The 14,671-nt window shown below is 34.7% G+C and overlaps 1 protein-coding gene across 1 annotated transcript; it reads left to right on the plus strand.

The window, feature by feature from the left end:
• The first annotated feature begins 12,490 nt into the window (after positions 1-12,490).
• Positions 12,491-14,258, plus strand: LOC107766138 (sugar transport protein 12-like). The gene has a single exon (XM_016584882.2). The coding sequence runs from the start codon at positions 12,549-12,551 to the stop codon at positions 14,127-14,129; it is 1,581 nt and encodes a 526-aa protein (XP_016440368.2). The 5' UTR covers positions 12,491-12,548; the 3' UTR covers positions 14,130-14,258.
• Positions 14,259-14,671: the final 413 nt, after the last annotated feature.

Raw genomic sequence — 14,671 nt, forward strand, 5'->3', positions numbered from 1 at the left:
TTCTTCCAAAGTTGGGGTGAGCTCAAAGTCAGAGAAATGGAAAACATTGTGCGCCGGGTCCCAATAGGTAACCAAAGCTCTTATGATATCTCCCCGAGGCTGGATTTCCAACAGACCCACAAGACCTTTCAGATATTTCTTAACCTCATTTTGCCCTTCAACACCTAGATCATTCCACCATAGCCGTAACTTGATAGGGATTTTGGTCATTATTGAAAAATGTTCATTTTGCATCGTGCTCATCCTGCACATTTATTAAGGTGATTTTAACAAAAATGACTGACTCAAAATATTTTACAGAGGGGACCAAGCTTTGAACACGGCCTTTAAGCACTTCGGGGACGAAGATTTTAAGGCTGTGTGGGTCTAAAAATGCTAAGCAAAACCCAAAAGTGGCTATTTATGCAAAGTCAGCCTTCCGGCGTCCCTTTCGGGAACATCCGGCTATTCATGTCAAAACAGCGTCACCCTATTCATTTACGACCCTTTTTATCGTTATCGTTTTTTTTTTTTTAAATTAGGAAACTCAATATTGCTAACACGACCTTTCAACGCCTAGGGGACGAAGATTTTAAGGTTGTGTGGGTCAACTGGACTAAACCTTAAAAATGACCCAAAGGTGGCTGTTTATGCAAGGTTAGCCTTCCGGCGTCCCTTTCGGGAACATTCGGCTATTTATGACAAAACAGCATCACCTGACTTATTTATGACTCTTTAAAAATTTGAAACATATTTTTTTTTGATTTTGGCTATTTTGGCAAAATGGGGGTTGAATCCGACGAGGGTTGCCTACGTATCTCACATCCGGTGAGAATCAAACCGGCGTAGTTCGGGATATCGTAAAATAGGAAAAAAAAATCGAATAAACCTAGAAATCAGGAATGCGTATTTTTTTTTTTGAAAAGAGATAAAGATTAAAGAAACTATTTATTTTTTTTTATATATTATTATTTTTTTTAAAAAAAACAATTTGGATTATTAGTCTGAATTCATAAAAGGGGTACTACGAAAGAAACAACTCATTTTTTGAATTATGAATTTTCGATTTTTTTTTTACTTTTAAATAAATACCTTTTCTCTTTTTTTTGATCTTTGAAAGTGATAAAAGAAAAAATTTTGTATATATTTTTTTTAACAACTCTCAATAAACAAAACAGTTTTTTTTTTAGAAAAATTCCGGCGAGGTTTTGACACTACTTGGACATTGGTTTTATTTTCCAAAAATAAGTAATTATCTCCCCTGCGCTGCTATTTTCCCTTCTTTTTTTAAGAACCGGTCGACATGCAGAACCGAAGCAAATAAATGCATAACACAGATAGGAATGCAGCATGATGGTCTTTCCATTTCAGGTTGCCTGTCCTAGACGGACCCAACCCCTGTGTTGAGTCCCCTAAGTTAAATGCCATATGATGCAAATAAGCGTTCCTACTAGGGATCCGGCATGAAGTTTCGTTATACTAGGTTTAGACCTTGGTATTTGCCCTAGACTGTGTACCCGAGCGGACAACTCGAGTCGAGGAGGGGGCTACGTACCGGGGACCCGCGAGATCGTCCGGCTTTGTAACTTGTCCGACCTCTTTCTTATTTCAAGTATTGACACTAACAGAATAGGGAGTCTCGACCAGCGAGCTTCTCCCCGGAGGTAAGAAAAGAAGGGTTTCGGCACAGTTTATATACAGTTCAGATAATATCAAAAGCGGTAAAAGACAACATTTAGCACTTTTATGCAAAACATGTAATAAAGATCAGATAATAAGCCAGATATAACAATTATTCTAAGCTCGAATTCTTGGACCCTGAACCAGTGGTTCTGGGTCACATTCCCCAGCAGAGTCGCCAGAGCTGTCACACCTCCTTTTTGCGCGCCCGGCCCCGAGGGGTTAGATGCGCGGGTGGAGTTTTTCCAATTTAAGTGACAATATTCGAAATGGGATTATTTATTTAATTCAGAGTCGCCACTTGGGAAAGGTTTGGCTTTTGGTGTCCCAAGTCACCGGTTTATCTTGAATCCCAAATCGAGGAGATTTTCGACTTTTCCAAATGAAGTCTGCGAACCAGAAATTCTAAGCAAGGAATTCTGTTGACCCGAGGGAAGGTGTTAGGCACCCTCGAATCCCGTGGTTCTAGCACGGTCGCTTAAATTGTTATAATAGCTAAATATCTGATTTAAATACATGTTGTAACTTATGTGCTTTTATTAAGTTTTAACCGCTTTTATTATTATCATTTATTTTACAGAATTGCAACGTCGTGAAAATGCATATCGAACCACGTCACAATCAATGCACCCGTAGTTGTTAACACATTTTTGACTCCGTTGAGACTTGAATTTGGGTCACATCAATGTGCACCCGATTTTAAGAATATAATTTACTTAAACTGTGCCTAAAGAGTCTAACGCGTTATTATTTTGTAGGAAAGCCATGAAATTTATTAAATGGCCTATCTTGAGTTCTAGATAATTATCATGGTTATTTATGGAGGGCCCCACAGTTGTTGCACTTTTATTTGGCGAGGCTCATCTCTATTTTTTTAGAAAAGATATCCTAAAGTGGCTACATTTCTAATGCGCTTGTCTCTAAAACTAAGTGAAAAGGTACGTGCTAATTCAACTATAGGCTTTTGCCTAATTCGGATTCTTATCAATTTCTGATTGATTATTTACAAAGTGGAGGGATGTCATAACTCGTGAAACATACTTTAATTGGGCCAAGAAATTACACTCGAGATTGACCCAACATTATACTTGTGTCCAAACATTTCTTGAATTGAAATTTACTAGACCGATTGGGGCCGAATTAAAGGAATTAACTACTAGGCATTGTCACTAACGGGATTTGAACATAATATTATGTACTGCCTAACGAGTTATGATAAAAGAAAACTAAAATGAACAAAGAAACATTCGTGTAAGGTGGAAATATTCTATTCTATGCATGTCGCTCAGTTGAACGGGAATCCTAGTCAAAATCTATATTAATTCTCCATGCCCTCTCTGTATTGTGTCATTATATTTTTGTACCAGCAAACAACTACAAACTAAGAAGCTAGAGGCTAAACTTGATGGAGTATTATCTAATTAATCTTTCATTACATGAATCACATTAATCAATTTATACAATCTGAAGTCAATATATCACAAACATTTTCAAACGGATATCTAAATCTTCTTCAGGAAAACTCCTTTCATTTCATGCTTTTGAATTGTTACAGTTAACACCAAAGTTGGGTTTGAAATGTGTACCTGGAAACACTGAAAATGCAAAGGAGAAGAAGAAAAAGATAGGGAAATCAGCAGCAGCAAGAAACTAAATAGCAGCAGCAGCAGGGCAAGATAGCAGCAGGCAAAGCAATATAGCAAGAAGCAAGCTCGAGTGCAGAAATGCAACTATGGCCAATAGAAAGCAATAGCCAAATAAAAGCAACACCCAGTGGAGTAGAATCAGAACTCCGGACAGACCAAACACAGTAGTAAACCAATGAAGGCACTCAACTAATAGACACAACTGGGATTTCAAAGGATCAGAATTGGCTTGAACAAATTGAAACAACTGAAAACCCAATAACAATAGGAGGAAGAAAGTTTCTGATTGTTGGGTGTATCCCTTCTATCCCTTAATCTCCCTCTATCTATGTGTATCTATTTTGTATGTATTTCAGCTCTCCTTTTTCAAACTCCTCACAGTATTTTTTCTTTTACAAACCTCCCAGTTCCAGCCTTTTTTTTTTTCTTCTGTGTCCTATCCCCCCCCCCCCCTTTTTATAAGCCTCTATCCTACTCTTTTTAACAGCCTGTTTTCAGAAATCACAGTACCCTTCCCATGTGCCTTCCATTTTCAATTCCAACTTTAGCTAATTAAGTATTAAAACCCATTCACATTCCCTGGCAGATTCAACTTTTCATTTTATTATCTAAAAGCAAGTATGGGCAGTAGAATATATCTGACAGCATATGCTGTCAAATTGTTTAAAACTTAAAAGCTTCTTAATGCAGAAAAACAGGTTGTGCACAAGGCACATGAGGTGCACCAATGCACATGCTGTGCACGAGTGCACATGCCTTCCAATTCAGAATTTAAACATAAACAATCCTTTTTACATTAACTGATCCAAATCAACAGCTATAAGTAAACAAAACTGGTTCTGAATTGATTCAACAAATGTTCAACAGAAGCAAATCGATTTACTATGCTCAGACAGTTGAAATTAATTGACGACACATGTCGACTCGACTATATTAGTATTAACATACACAAACGTAGCCAAATCAGACATTCAAAAGCATGGGATACATGACTCGACTTATACTGATTAAGCAGGATTATACTTTGAGGAATCAGTAAGTCGGTACAAATTTGGGATACAACCAATACACATGTCTTATCAGAATAGGAGGGGTTCAAACAAAACACAGTGGTTCGGGCAAAGTGGTCAATCAGAAGGTGGTAAAATTTAAAGACACAAATTGAAACAAAACATGACCAGATATTTAAAACAAAACACACGGACTAAAACAATAAAGGAAACCAAACAAACTCACCTTAAAGCTTGCAAAGTTAAAAATTTGAACTCGGATTTGAACAACTTTCTTAAGGCTGAACGGGCTTTAATCGAAGTGTTTCTCAAATGAGAAACACTTGATTAAAGTCCATCAGACCTTAAACTCTTTGGTTTGAACCGGTTTGAACCAGTGACGAGGGACCTTGTGGTTTCAAAACTCAGATCTAATATTCGTGCTTCCCTGGTTAGATTCGGACCAAACCAAGTATGGTTTGGTCACGAGGAAGGTCTGGGGAGTGTCTGGTATGAAGCTGGGGTTGTTTGGTGTAGATCGAGTTTGACTCGAATCTTCAAATGAAGATTCGAGGACCTGGGGGGTGATTCGAACCAAACGGTCAACAGGTCTATGTTCAGGGTGGTGAGGGGGTTCTATGGTGTTCATGGCGAGGTCACCGGTGTTCATGCCGCCGGTTTTCATGGTGGGGGATACAAGGGCGGCTCTAGGGTTTGAAGGGGATGAGGTTGAAGACGAAGGCTGGGGTTCGGATAGGGGGGGCAGGGTAGGATTATGACTTTATATAGTTAATGGGTGGATTGATCTCGACCGTTAGATCAATCTAGATCTACGGTCTGGATCTGATAGCTTAAGTGGAACGGTATCGTTTCAAGGGTAAAGGGTTGGGGTCGGTCCGGGTGAGACGGGTTGGGTTTATTGGTGGGTTACGGGGGATTGATCTTGGCCGTTGATCATTCTGAGATCAACGGTCCAGATCAGGTATGACTCAAACGACGTCGTTTGGACGTCCTGGGCATCAGGTGGCCTGGACCGGGCAGGCCTGGGTCTTGGGCTGTTTGTTTGGGCCAATTTTGTTAAAATTGGCCCAAGTCCGGAAGGGAAGGGGTCTATTTTTTATTTATATATTTATTTTTTATTTTTTTTATTTATTTATTTCTGATTTATTTCAAAACAAAACTAAGCCAAAAAATCAAATTTAAAATTAAATACACACTCAATACAATTATTTGCACACACACTAAAGTATTTCAAAACAGGTAAAGTCAAACCAAATAAAATCACGGACGAAAATGCCTATTCATGATTTTCTATTTAACGACCGGATTACGGTTTGAATTATGCAGGACACATATATTTTTTTTAATTTTATTTTAATAAAGTAAATAAATAAAAATGGGCTAAGGTCACAAATAAATCAACAAAGTGCCGCACAGAAATCCGAAATTGTACAGCAGGGCCAATTATATTTGTTTTTATTTCTTTTGGAGCGATTGTCGTGCGAAAACAAAATCACGTGCTCACAGCTGCCCCTCTTTGTTTGACTTGTTAATATATATTATCATAGATTTTGCCAATCTTGGAAACGAACCCTGCGATGATGATATGTAGAATCTTAGATAGTTGTAAGTTAAAACTTTGGTAAGTTAATTATTCAACTTATATAACACATAGTATGATTACAAATATTACTTGCTTAATATATTTTCTTGTTATGTTTAATAGGTGTAACCATGCCTCGACTTTGTGGTCTCAAAGCTATCTCACATGTTTGGAGTCACTATGAAAGGATTGAAGAAGGTGATGATGGATGGTGGAAAGTAAGATGTAGTTATTGTCATCTTGTTTTATGTATTATGTTTGGACTTTGGACTTGTTAATCCTAAGGTTGCTACTACTTTGCATTGTTATTAATGTGTTTGAACTATTACTTTGGAGTTTGGACATTACTGTGTATACATCTATTTTTGGGTTGTGAAAGTTGGGATCTTTTTATCTCCTATTTTTGTTAGATTGGAATTTTGAGCTGTTTGCATTTTGTATGCACAGGCAATTGAGGTACTGCCGTACTGGGTATGTTTAGTTTGAGGCAAAAAATGTACAGCTTTGTGTGCTGAAATTATTCAGTGAGAAGTTTAACTTTAAACTGAAATTATTGTGAGAAATGTTAGTTTTATGTGCAGCTTTGTGTGCAGTTTATGTGCAGTTTAAACTGAAGGTTAAATTCATCAAATGCTTGTAGTTCTGGCGTTCTGCGGCTTCTGCCACAATATATAGCAGCTTCCAGTAAACTTTGTACAAACGTTCAGCAATCAACACTATTAATTTTAGTTTTACCTTATCGGGTAAACCAATAACCGAATCGATAATGATCAATAACCGATTAACCGATACCCGATAACCAATATCTTATCGGTTTGGTTATCGGGTTATGATATTTGTAAACCGATAACCGATAGGCAAAACCGATAATATTCAAAAAACCGAATCGAACCGACCGATGCCCATCCCTACATTGAAGGCAATAACATACTTCATCATACTATATTATAAGCATGAATACTTTTAGGTGAAGTTAAGTTACCATAATAACCTTTAAAAATTGAATGACCAAACTATCCTCTATCTAAAATTAAAATTACCTCCCATTAAAAGATGCTTTGTACTTAATGCCCTTTTAAAAAATTCACAACACTAATCATATATCATTTAATTATATTTATATTTATTATTTATTATATATAGCTAAAGTTAGTTTACCAAAATATCCAAGAAAAATTAAATTATAATTCTGTCCCTCAATTAAATACAGCTTTACATAAAAAATTTGTACAAAAATGTAAACTTACATTCTATAAAATAATAAAAGGTAAAATATTTCATAATAAATAGTAACAATTAATCAATAATGGTGTTGATTCTCTTTAATTAGTTGTCATGCATGTATCTATGAGAGATAAATTTTACCACTTCATGTTCTTTTTCTTCATTTTTTTCTTAACTTGACCTTTCATTTTTTATCCTAAATTCTATTCTAAATACGGTTTTTTTAGAAACATTCTAAATACGGCTGATTGAAAACTCTTTTCCTAGATTCATGTACAAAAGTAGAAAAATATTACTCCTATATAGTTATAAATAATACTTATGTTATTGAGTCTCTTTCTCTTCTCCTAATTAATTAATATCCATGCAATCTATTATATCTTATGTTTACTTGTAGTTAAAACAAAACTCTCATTATCAATAGTCGTCTCTTCTCCCATCTTATATTCTACCTTTTCAGATTTTGAGTATTAAAAATTAACATTGGATGCAAAACCATTGGAAATGCTTACCATCACTTTAAGTGGCACGAGTGAGATAAGGTTAGTACAGCAAGAACACTTTCTATGTATGACCGACCCCTTCAAAAGTGCACTGAATTCATGTATTTTTATGAGCTACTCATTCAATGTCCATACCCTTTGACATATTTGCCTCAGCTTGACTACTTGCATGAGGCCTCAATGATGCAATTCTCTGAATCTTGGCTGCTGAAGTTTAGAGTTAATTGCTTTGTTCTTAAATGTTAATTTGTATAAAATGCACTATGGTGGTTCATTTTTTCTCACCCAAGAATGTTGATTAATGTGGACGATACATCAGTTGACAAATTTTCTGCTATTTTCAATTGCAACAAAAAAATGAAATGAAAGTAATTAAAATAAATCATAGATGATGTAATAAAATATTAGACTTAAAATTTAAATACAATAATTATTTGTAATACATATAGCGTATACATATGATCCAATTATGAAGCAAAAAGCCTTCATTTTATATCAACTTGATGAACTTTACAATATTCAAATTCACCAGAAAATCATGCTGATTGTTTTAAGAACTAATAATGTACTTCTAGAAAATGAATGAATTAAACATTAAGAACAATATCATATAATGGTTATAAAATTTTTTCAAAGTTTCATAAATAGGAAAGCAAGGAGAATTCAACATACCACCGCTTCAACGGAAAGGGAATACATTAGAGATTGCACAACTTTTAGATGGATCTGTCTTGCTTTCTCATTCCCAAAAAGAAGAGTGTATATACATGAGTTTAAGTTCATACTCCCTAAAATTTCTCCTAAGAATATCATATTCATATAATATATCATATATTATCAACAAATATAGATACACAATATATAATTACTGTATTTACACACTTACAGATCATGTTTCATAAAAGAAAATTCAGCTCTCTACGGATTCAACAATGAAGCATGAAGGAAAATCAATAAGATCCGCTAATTTTTTTTATAGTATCATAATGCTTATTTCAATAAAACTTGATTTTTTAATCTCAATTCAAAAAATAAATTATCCTTCAATTCAAGATTTAAGTTTTCAATTTAAAAACTTTTATCCTTCAAGTTAAATTCAAATTAATTTTTTTAATCTTAATTTAAATATATTTTTATCTCAATTTAATATTTTTATTATATTGTTTAATTGTGTATTAACTTTTACAGTACTTTAACTTTTTCTTTTCACATCACTTGACGTGTTTGATTACCTTGTTATATTTAATTAATTATCTGAATGATTTATCTAATTCTCTTTTTATTAAGAATAATAGTCTAAAAGATACATAAGAAATATGGTATTTTAGGAGTCTTTTTTTTTCTTCTTAAAAAGCATTTTCCAAAACATTTGCAAGATTCATCTCAATAAATTTAAACCTTATCAGATAAAGTTTGCATTAACAAACATTTGGCATTCAATAATTTAACTAAACCATATGTTTATAAAAAAAATTATTTAGATCTAAAGTAAAATTCAAAATAAACATTATTTTAATAGTAAGGGATCATTGGATATGAACTATCGGTTCTGTCTAGGTTTAATACTATTTTCTTATATTATTTTCTCTAGATAATGCTTATTTTATTTCCTCTCTAAGGAAACCATGAATATTCACTTCCTTATGTTCTTTTCTCTAATTAATGCTTACTTTATTTTCCCACTTTAAAGGAAACCATGGATATTATTTTACACATAATATTACTCCAAATATGATAATGTAAGTCACGTACAACTCTAACATGCAATTTTTAATAGATATTTTTTTCAATTATTAATTAGATACAAAAGAATATTAATTAATGTTATTTTTCAATGTTATACAAATAGAATCCAACAAATAGATTCCATAAAAGTGTGAAGTGGCTTGTTCTCATTACGCCACTTGGCATAACCACGTGCTTCACTAGCCTTCTTTTAATATAATATAGATATAGATGTTAAGGTTTAGCCAAATATGAGAAATGATTGAAATATCATTTCTTTCTTTAGGATTCGAAGACAGATTAAATATTATTGTCCTTTCCGGGACTCAGTCATGCCCCTGCACAACATTCATATTTTTCTTAGCTTGTTCAAGTATTTTTTATCTACTTGTGTTCTCAATTGACGACTTATCTTTATTATGGGGTGACACGAGTTTATGATAAGTGTCTATAATGTGCTTAATTTATTCTTATTTGTGGAGCCGACTATATTTTCTTTATTTTACATCTTTTGTTATATGTCTATGTATTGACCTTTAATATTACAGTATGCAGATCTACAAAAATTAATTCCGAATTTAATTTGGGACTGCATTTTCTTGCAACAATTTTTTTATGGCATAGTTTGCTCTCCTATCAGTATCATCACAAAGCTTTGCTAATGATAGATTAACTAATTAAGAGGGTAGAAAGGAACACACACAAAATGGGCAATTAATATGTTTGCAACTCATAAAATAAAATTATAATAATTGAAAATAATATTTGGCTAACTTGATTTAATTGTTCATTGCTGGTTTACGACTTTCATGTTCAAATATTAAGCCACTGAATTTGAATTATGTTCATGACATACTTTAAATTCAAATGCTAAGTTAATTTGTAACTTTTATTACCTAAAAATTTAGTACTCATTGTTATGTGAAACTTCAGAGACTAGTAGTACATAGTTTTTATAGGATAAACAATGAATCTTAAAAGTATTTACCTTAAAAAATATAGTGGGATTAAAACCTTGAAAAAAGAAAATATAGTATAGTATGTATTTACTCCTTTTCGCGAGGATGTCATTTGAGATGTGGATAGATTTACTCCCCTTTTTAAGATTTTATCTTAGAATTTATGAGCAAATGCACCCCTATCTAGCACAATATCTTTTAATAGTTACAGTCGATAAAGATTTTGGTCACTTGAATGGTTTATTCATGAATGACTATATTATCTTGGTATGTAAAATATTCTTCTTAACAGTATTACTCAAGTTTTGAATTTACGTTCGGTTAAATCTAATAATTATATCCTCTACGATTTTTATAGGGATATTTGTTAGGTTTTAATACAAACTCCTAAATTCATCTCTGAGTACAGCTTGTGTCTTTATTCGCAACTTTTGTCCAAAGGTGAAAGAATCATACTTAAGGAGTCTAGTACAAACATGATTTAATTTGAATATCTTGTGGAGGGAGAAATATCCTATTTAACTTCTAATAATATAAATCTTCCCTACTCCTTTTATACTATAAATATAACATATACGGGGCAGTTTCCCTCACACAAGGTTAGATATGAAACTTACCTCGCTCTGAAATCCGATAATCTACTCCAACGCCTCTCTAACACCTCAAACTGATGGAAAACTATCCGAAACTAATCAAACAACATGTAAATCAATCAAAATATACTCATATACTCGTAATTTAACAATTTATAACAATTCCCAACTCCGATCGAAAAGTCAACAAAGTCAACCCTTTGGCCCCACGTGTCTGGATTTCAAAAAGTTTCGAAGATAAACATTATCTATTATACCACGACTCAAACAGATAATTTATTCCTAATTCCATGTCCAATTTTATAGTCAAAATCCAAAAATATAATTTCTAGGTTTTCTTCCAAAATTCCACAATTTCTATAAAATTTCATGTCTAAATCCATATATAATCTTCTTTTTAACTTGCAACTAGTGAGAATAACTTCCTCCAAATTACCGAAAAATCGCCCAAGCAAGAGAGAAATGAGTTGAAATGAAAAAAATCCCGACTTGCAACCTTATAATCTGCCCAGGCATTCCCTTTCGTGATCGCAGTCCAAAGCCTCGAGATCACGAAGAAGAAATTCTCCAGCTGACCAAATAGACCTTTGCGATCGTAACAAAACACCAGCCTCTTCAACGTGAACGCGACATACCTTTGCATTCGCGAAGACTATCTCCTCCGGCCGAATCCAACCCTTCGCGAACGCGTACCTTCAAACGCTAATGTAATGACCCAGCCCAGGAACCTTTGCGATCGGGGAGCCTGTTTCGCGAACGCGACGCACAACAGGCCCCTCAGCTCCAGCTTACTCTTCGCGATCGCGACTCTCCACCCGCGATCGCGATGCATTCCAAGAACACCTGGCCAGAAACCAGCGGTTGCCAAACAAGGAGAAATGGCCTTACAACCAAGTAAGAACTAATTTGATAAAATTAAGTAATGGGACAAAGCGAGACTTACAACCAGCGGAATGAATCCAAAGTCCTTAACATGATCAACAGTAATTTCTTTTTTCTTTTGTTAAATTTTATTTTATAACACAATCACATATTTTGAATATTATTTAAAAAATTTAAAAAGTTTTTTTTATTCTTTAAAAATAGATTTTACATTCGATAAAATTAAAATTTAATTATTTTTCTAATATTTAGGACTACAAAACTAAGGAAGCTTTTACTTTATAAATTTTCCTTATTCGAATGGTGTAAATTAACTGTAACTCAGTTATAATAAATTATATAAAAAGTTAAAAATGTAATTCAGTTAAAAAATACAAGACTTTTGATCAGTATATTTAATGGGTAGAAAAGCAGTAATTATGAATAATTCAAAAGCGTTTGATTCTTTATATTTGAAATTGCTCGTATATCTTCTTTACATTAAATTTCCCATAATTTATCCTGATTAAATAATAACACGGATATTTTTTATGACATGAAAAGAAATACTCCATATCCTAGTCAACTTAGGAAGTTATATGCGGGTAAGTCATAAACATATTTATAAGTACAAAAGAAGAATAAAAGGATATCCTAATCCGACTAGTTATAAACCTATTCGATCTCGGTTTTTGACTTCTAGCTATATATACCCCTCTCTTTCCACGCCTAAGGACACCATCTTAATAATCTTCCTTTCTTTAATTAATAGTAATCTATATCTTCATGGCTGGTGGAAACTTTATAAGTGCCGCCGGCGGTGGCGGAGACAATCCAGATGAGTACCCAGGGAAGCTAACAGTGTACGTAGCCATGACTTGTATCATGGCAGCCATGGGAGGCTTGATCTTTGGCTACGACATTGGAATTTCAGGTGGAGTTACTTCCATGGATCCTTTTCTCAAACGCTTCTTCATGTCTGTTTACCAAAAAGAGGCTTTGAACACCTCGACCAACCAGTACTGTAAGTTCGACAGCCAGTTGTTGACCCTTTTCACGTCTTCTCTTTACGTGGCTGCCCTGTTTGCGTCCATTGTTGCTTCTCATGTTAGTAAAAAACGTGGCAGAAAGGTTACTATGGCCCTTGGAGGTCTCTTTTTCTTGATAGGCGCCATCCTCAACGCTGCTGCTATCCATATTAGCATGCTCATCTTAGGTCGTATTCTTTTGGGGATTGGTGTCGGATTTGCTAATCAATCTGTCCCTATTTATTTGTCAGAAGTTGCTCCCTACAAATACAGAGGGACTTTCAACGTGTTATTCCAAATGGCCATCACCATTGGGATTCTGATAGCGAATTTGGTCAACTTTGGAACTAGCAAAATCTCTGGCGGTTGGGGTTGGAGGGTTAGCTTAGGAGGTGCAGCCGTGCCAGCACTAGTCATCCTGGTTTCCTCGATGTTTCTCTCTGATAGTCCGAGTTCGTTGATAGACAGAGGAAAGAAAGAGGAGGCAGAACAATTGTTGAAAAAGATCAGAGGAGTTGATAACGTAAATGCTGAATTTAATGACCTTGTTATGGCGAGTGAAGCATCCAAGAAAGTAGAAAGGCCATGGAATAATCTTTTATTCGTCCGAAAGTATAGACCGCAGTTGGTTTTGTCACTTCTGATTCCATCGTTACAGCAGCTTACGGGAATTAACGTGGTCATGTTCTATGCTCCAGTACTTTTCCAAACATTAGGATTTAAGAGTAACGCTTCGCTTATGTCAGCTGCTATCACTGGCGGTGTCAACGTGGGTGCAACTTTTATTTCAGTATTTTGTACGGATAAGTTTGGGAGGAGAATACTCTTCTTCTGGGGTGGCATCTTCATGTGTATATTCCAAACAGCAGTGGCAGCTCTTATTGGGGCAAAATTCGGAACAACAGGGAATGCAACAGATTTGCCACTTTGGTTTGCAGCTTTAGTGGTTGTCTGCATCTGTGTATTCGTGGCTAACTTTGCGTATTCATGGGGTCCTTTAGGATGGTTGGTTCCGAGTGAGATTTCTCCATTGGAAGTTCGATCTGCAGCACAATGTGTTACGGTCTCCATGAACATGTTTTTCACATTCGGAGTAGCACAAATATTCTTGAAGATGCTATGTGGGATGAAGTTTGGTCTATTTATCTTCTTTGCGGCGTTTGTGTTAATAATGACTGTGTTTGTCTACTTGTACGTGCCGGAAACAAAGAATATACCAATTGAAGAGATGTCTCAAGTTTGGAGAGAGCATTGGTACTGGAAGAAGTTCGTGGCCGATGATGATGCAGAACCAAAGCCGCTAGGGAATGGCTTTAAGCCTGCAAAGGAGATAGTCTAAAGTATAGGATAGGATAGGCAGACAGATGAAAATAGTTCATCGTATAGTTTACTGTTTTCTCTCTTTATATACTCCATCTGTTTTCTTTTTCTAATGTTTTGGAGTTTTTGGGTGTTCTTAGACTTTGTTATTTTTCCATAGTAGTACTGTTTTCTTTTCTCGATTCAATATATTCTTGTTTTCAGTAACAATTATTTCTTATGATATGCTACAGTACGTAGTACTTTTTATAGATAGTAGAAGTAGACTCAGAAGTGCACCTTAGCAAAAGGCACTCTTGGCCCCAAAACTGTACTCAGCCAGCTTAAAGCTAGGAATTTGAGGGAAAACGCTAATAAGTCTGTCTCAAAGGTGTGCAAAAAAGGGGAAACATAAAAAAGAAAACAAAGCGAATTGTCTATTAGGCTCACAACCTTTTAGGTATAATACGACTATGCTTGTTAAATGTTCAATTTGCAGCCCGAGTCTAGAGCTCTTCTCGAGTTTTCACAAAGGTGCAGAAAAGGGGAAACATAAAGAAGAAAACAAAACGAATTGTCTAT

The sequence above is a fragment of the Nicotiana tabacum genome, chromosome 16 (assembly GCF_000715075.1).
Source record: "Nicotiana tabacum cultivar K326 chromosome 16, ASM71507v2, whole genome shotgun sequence".
Lineage (NCBI taxonomy): Eukaryota > Viridiplantae > Streptophyta > Magnoliopsida > Solanales > Solanaceae > Nicotiana > Nicotiana tabacum.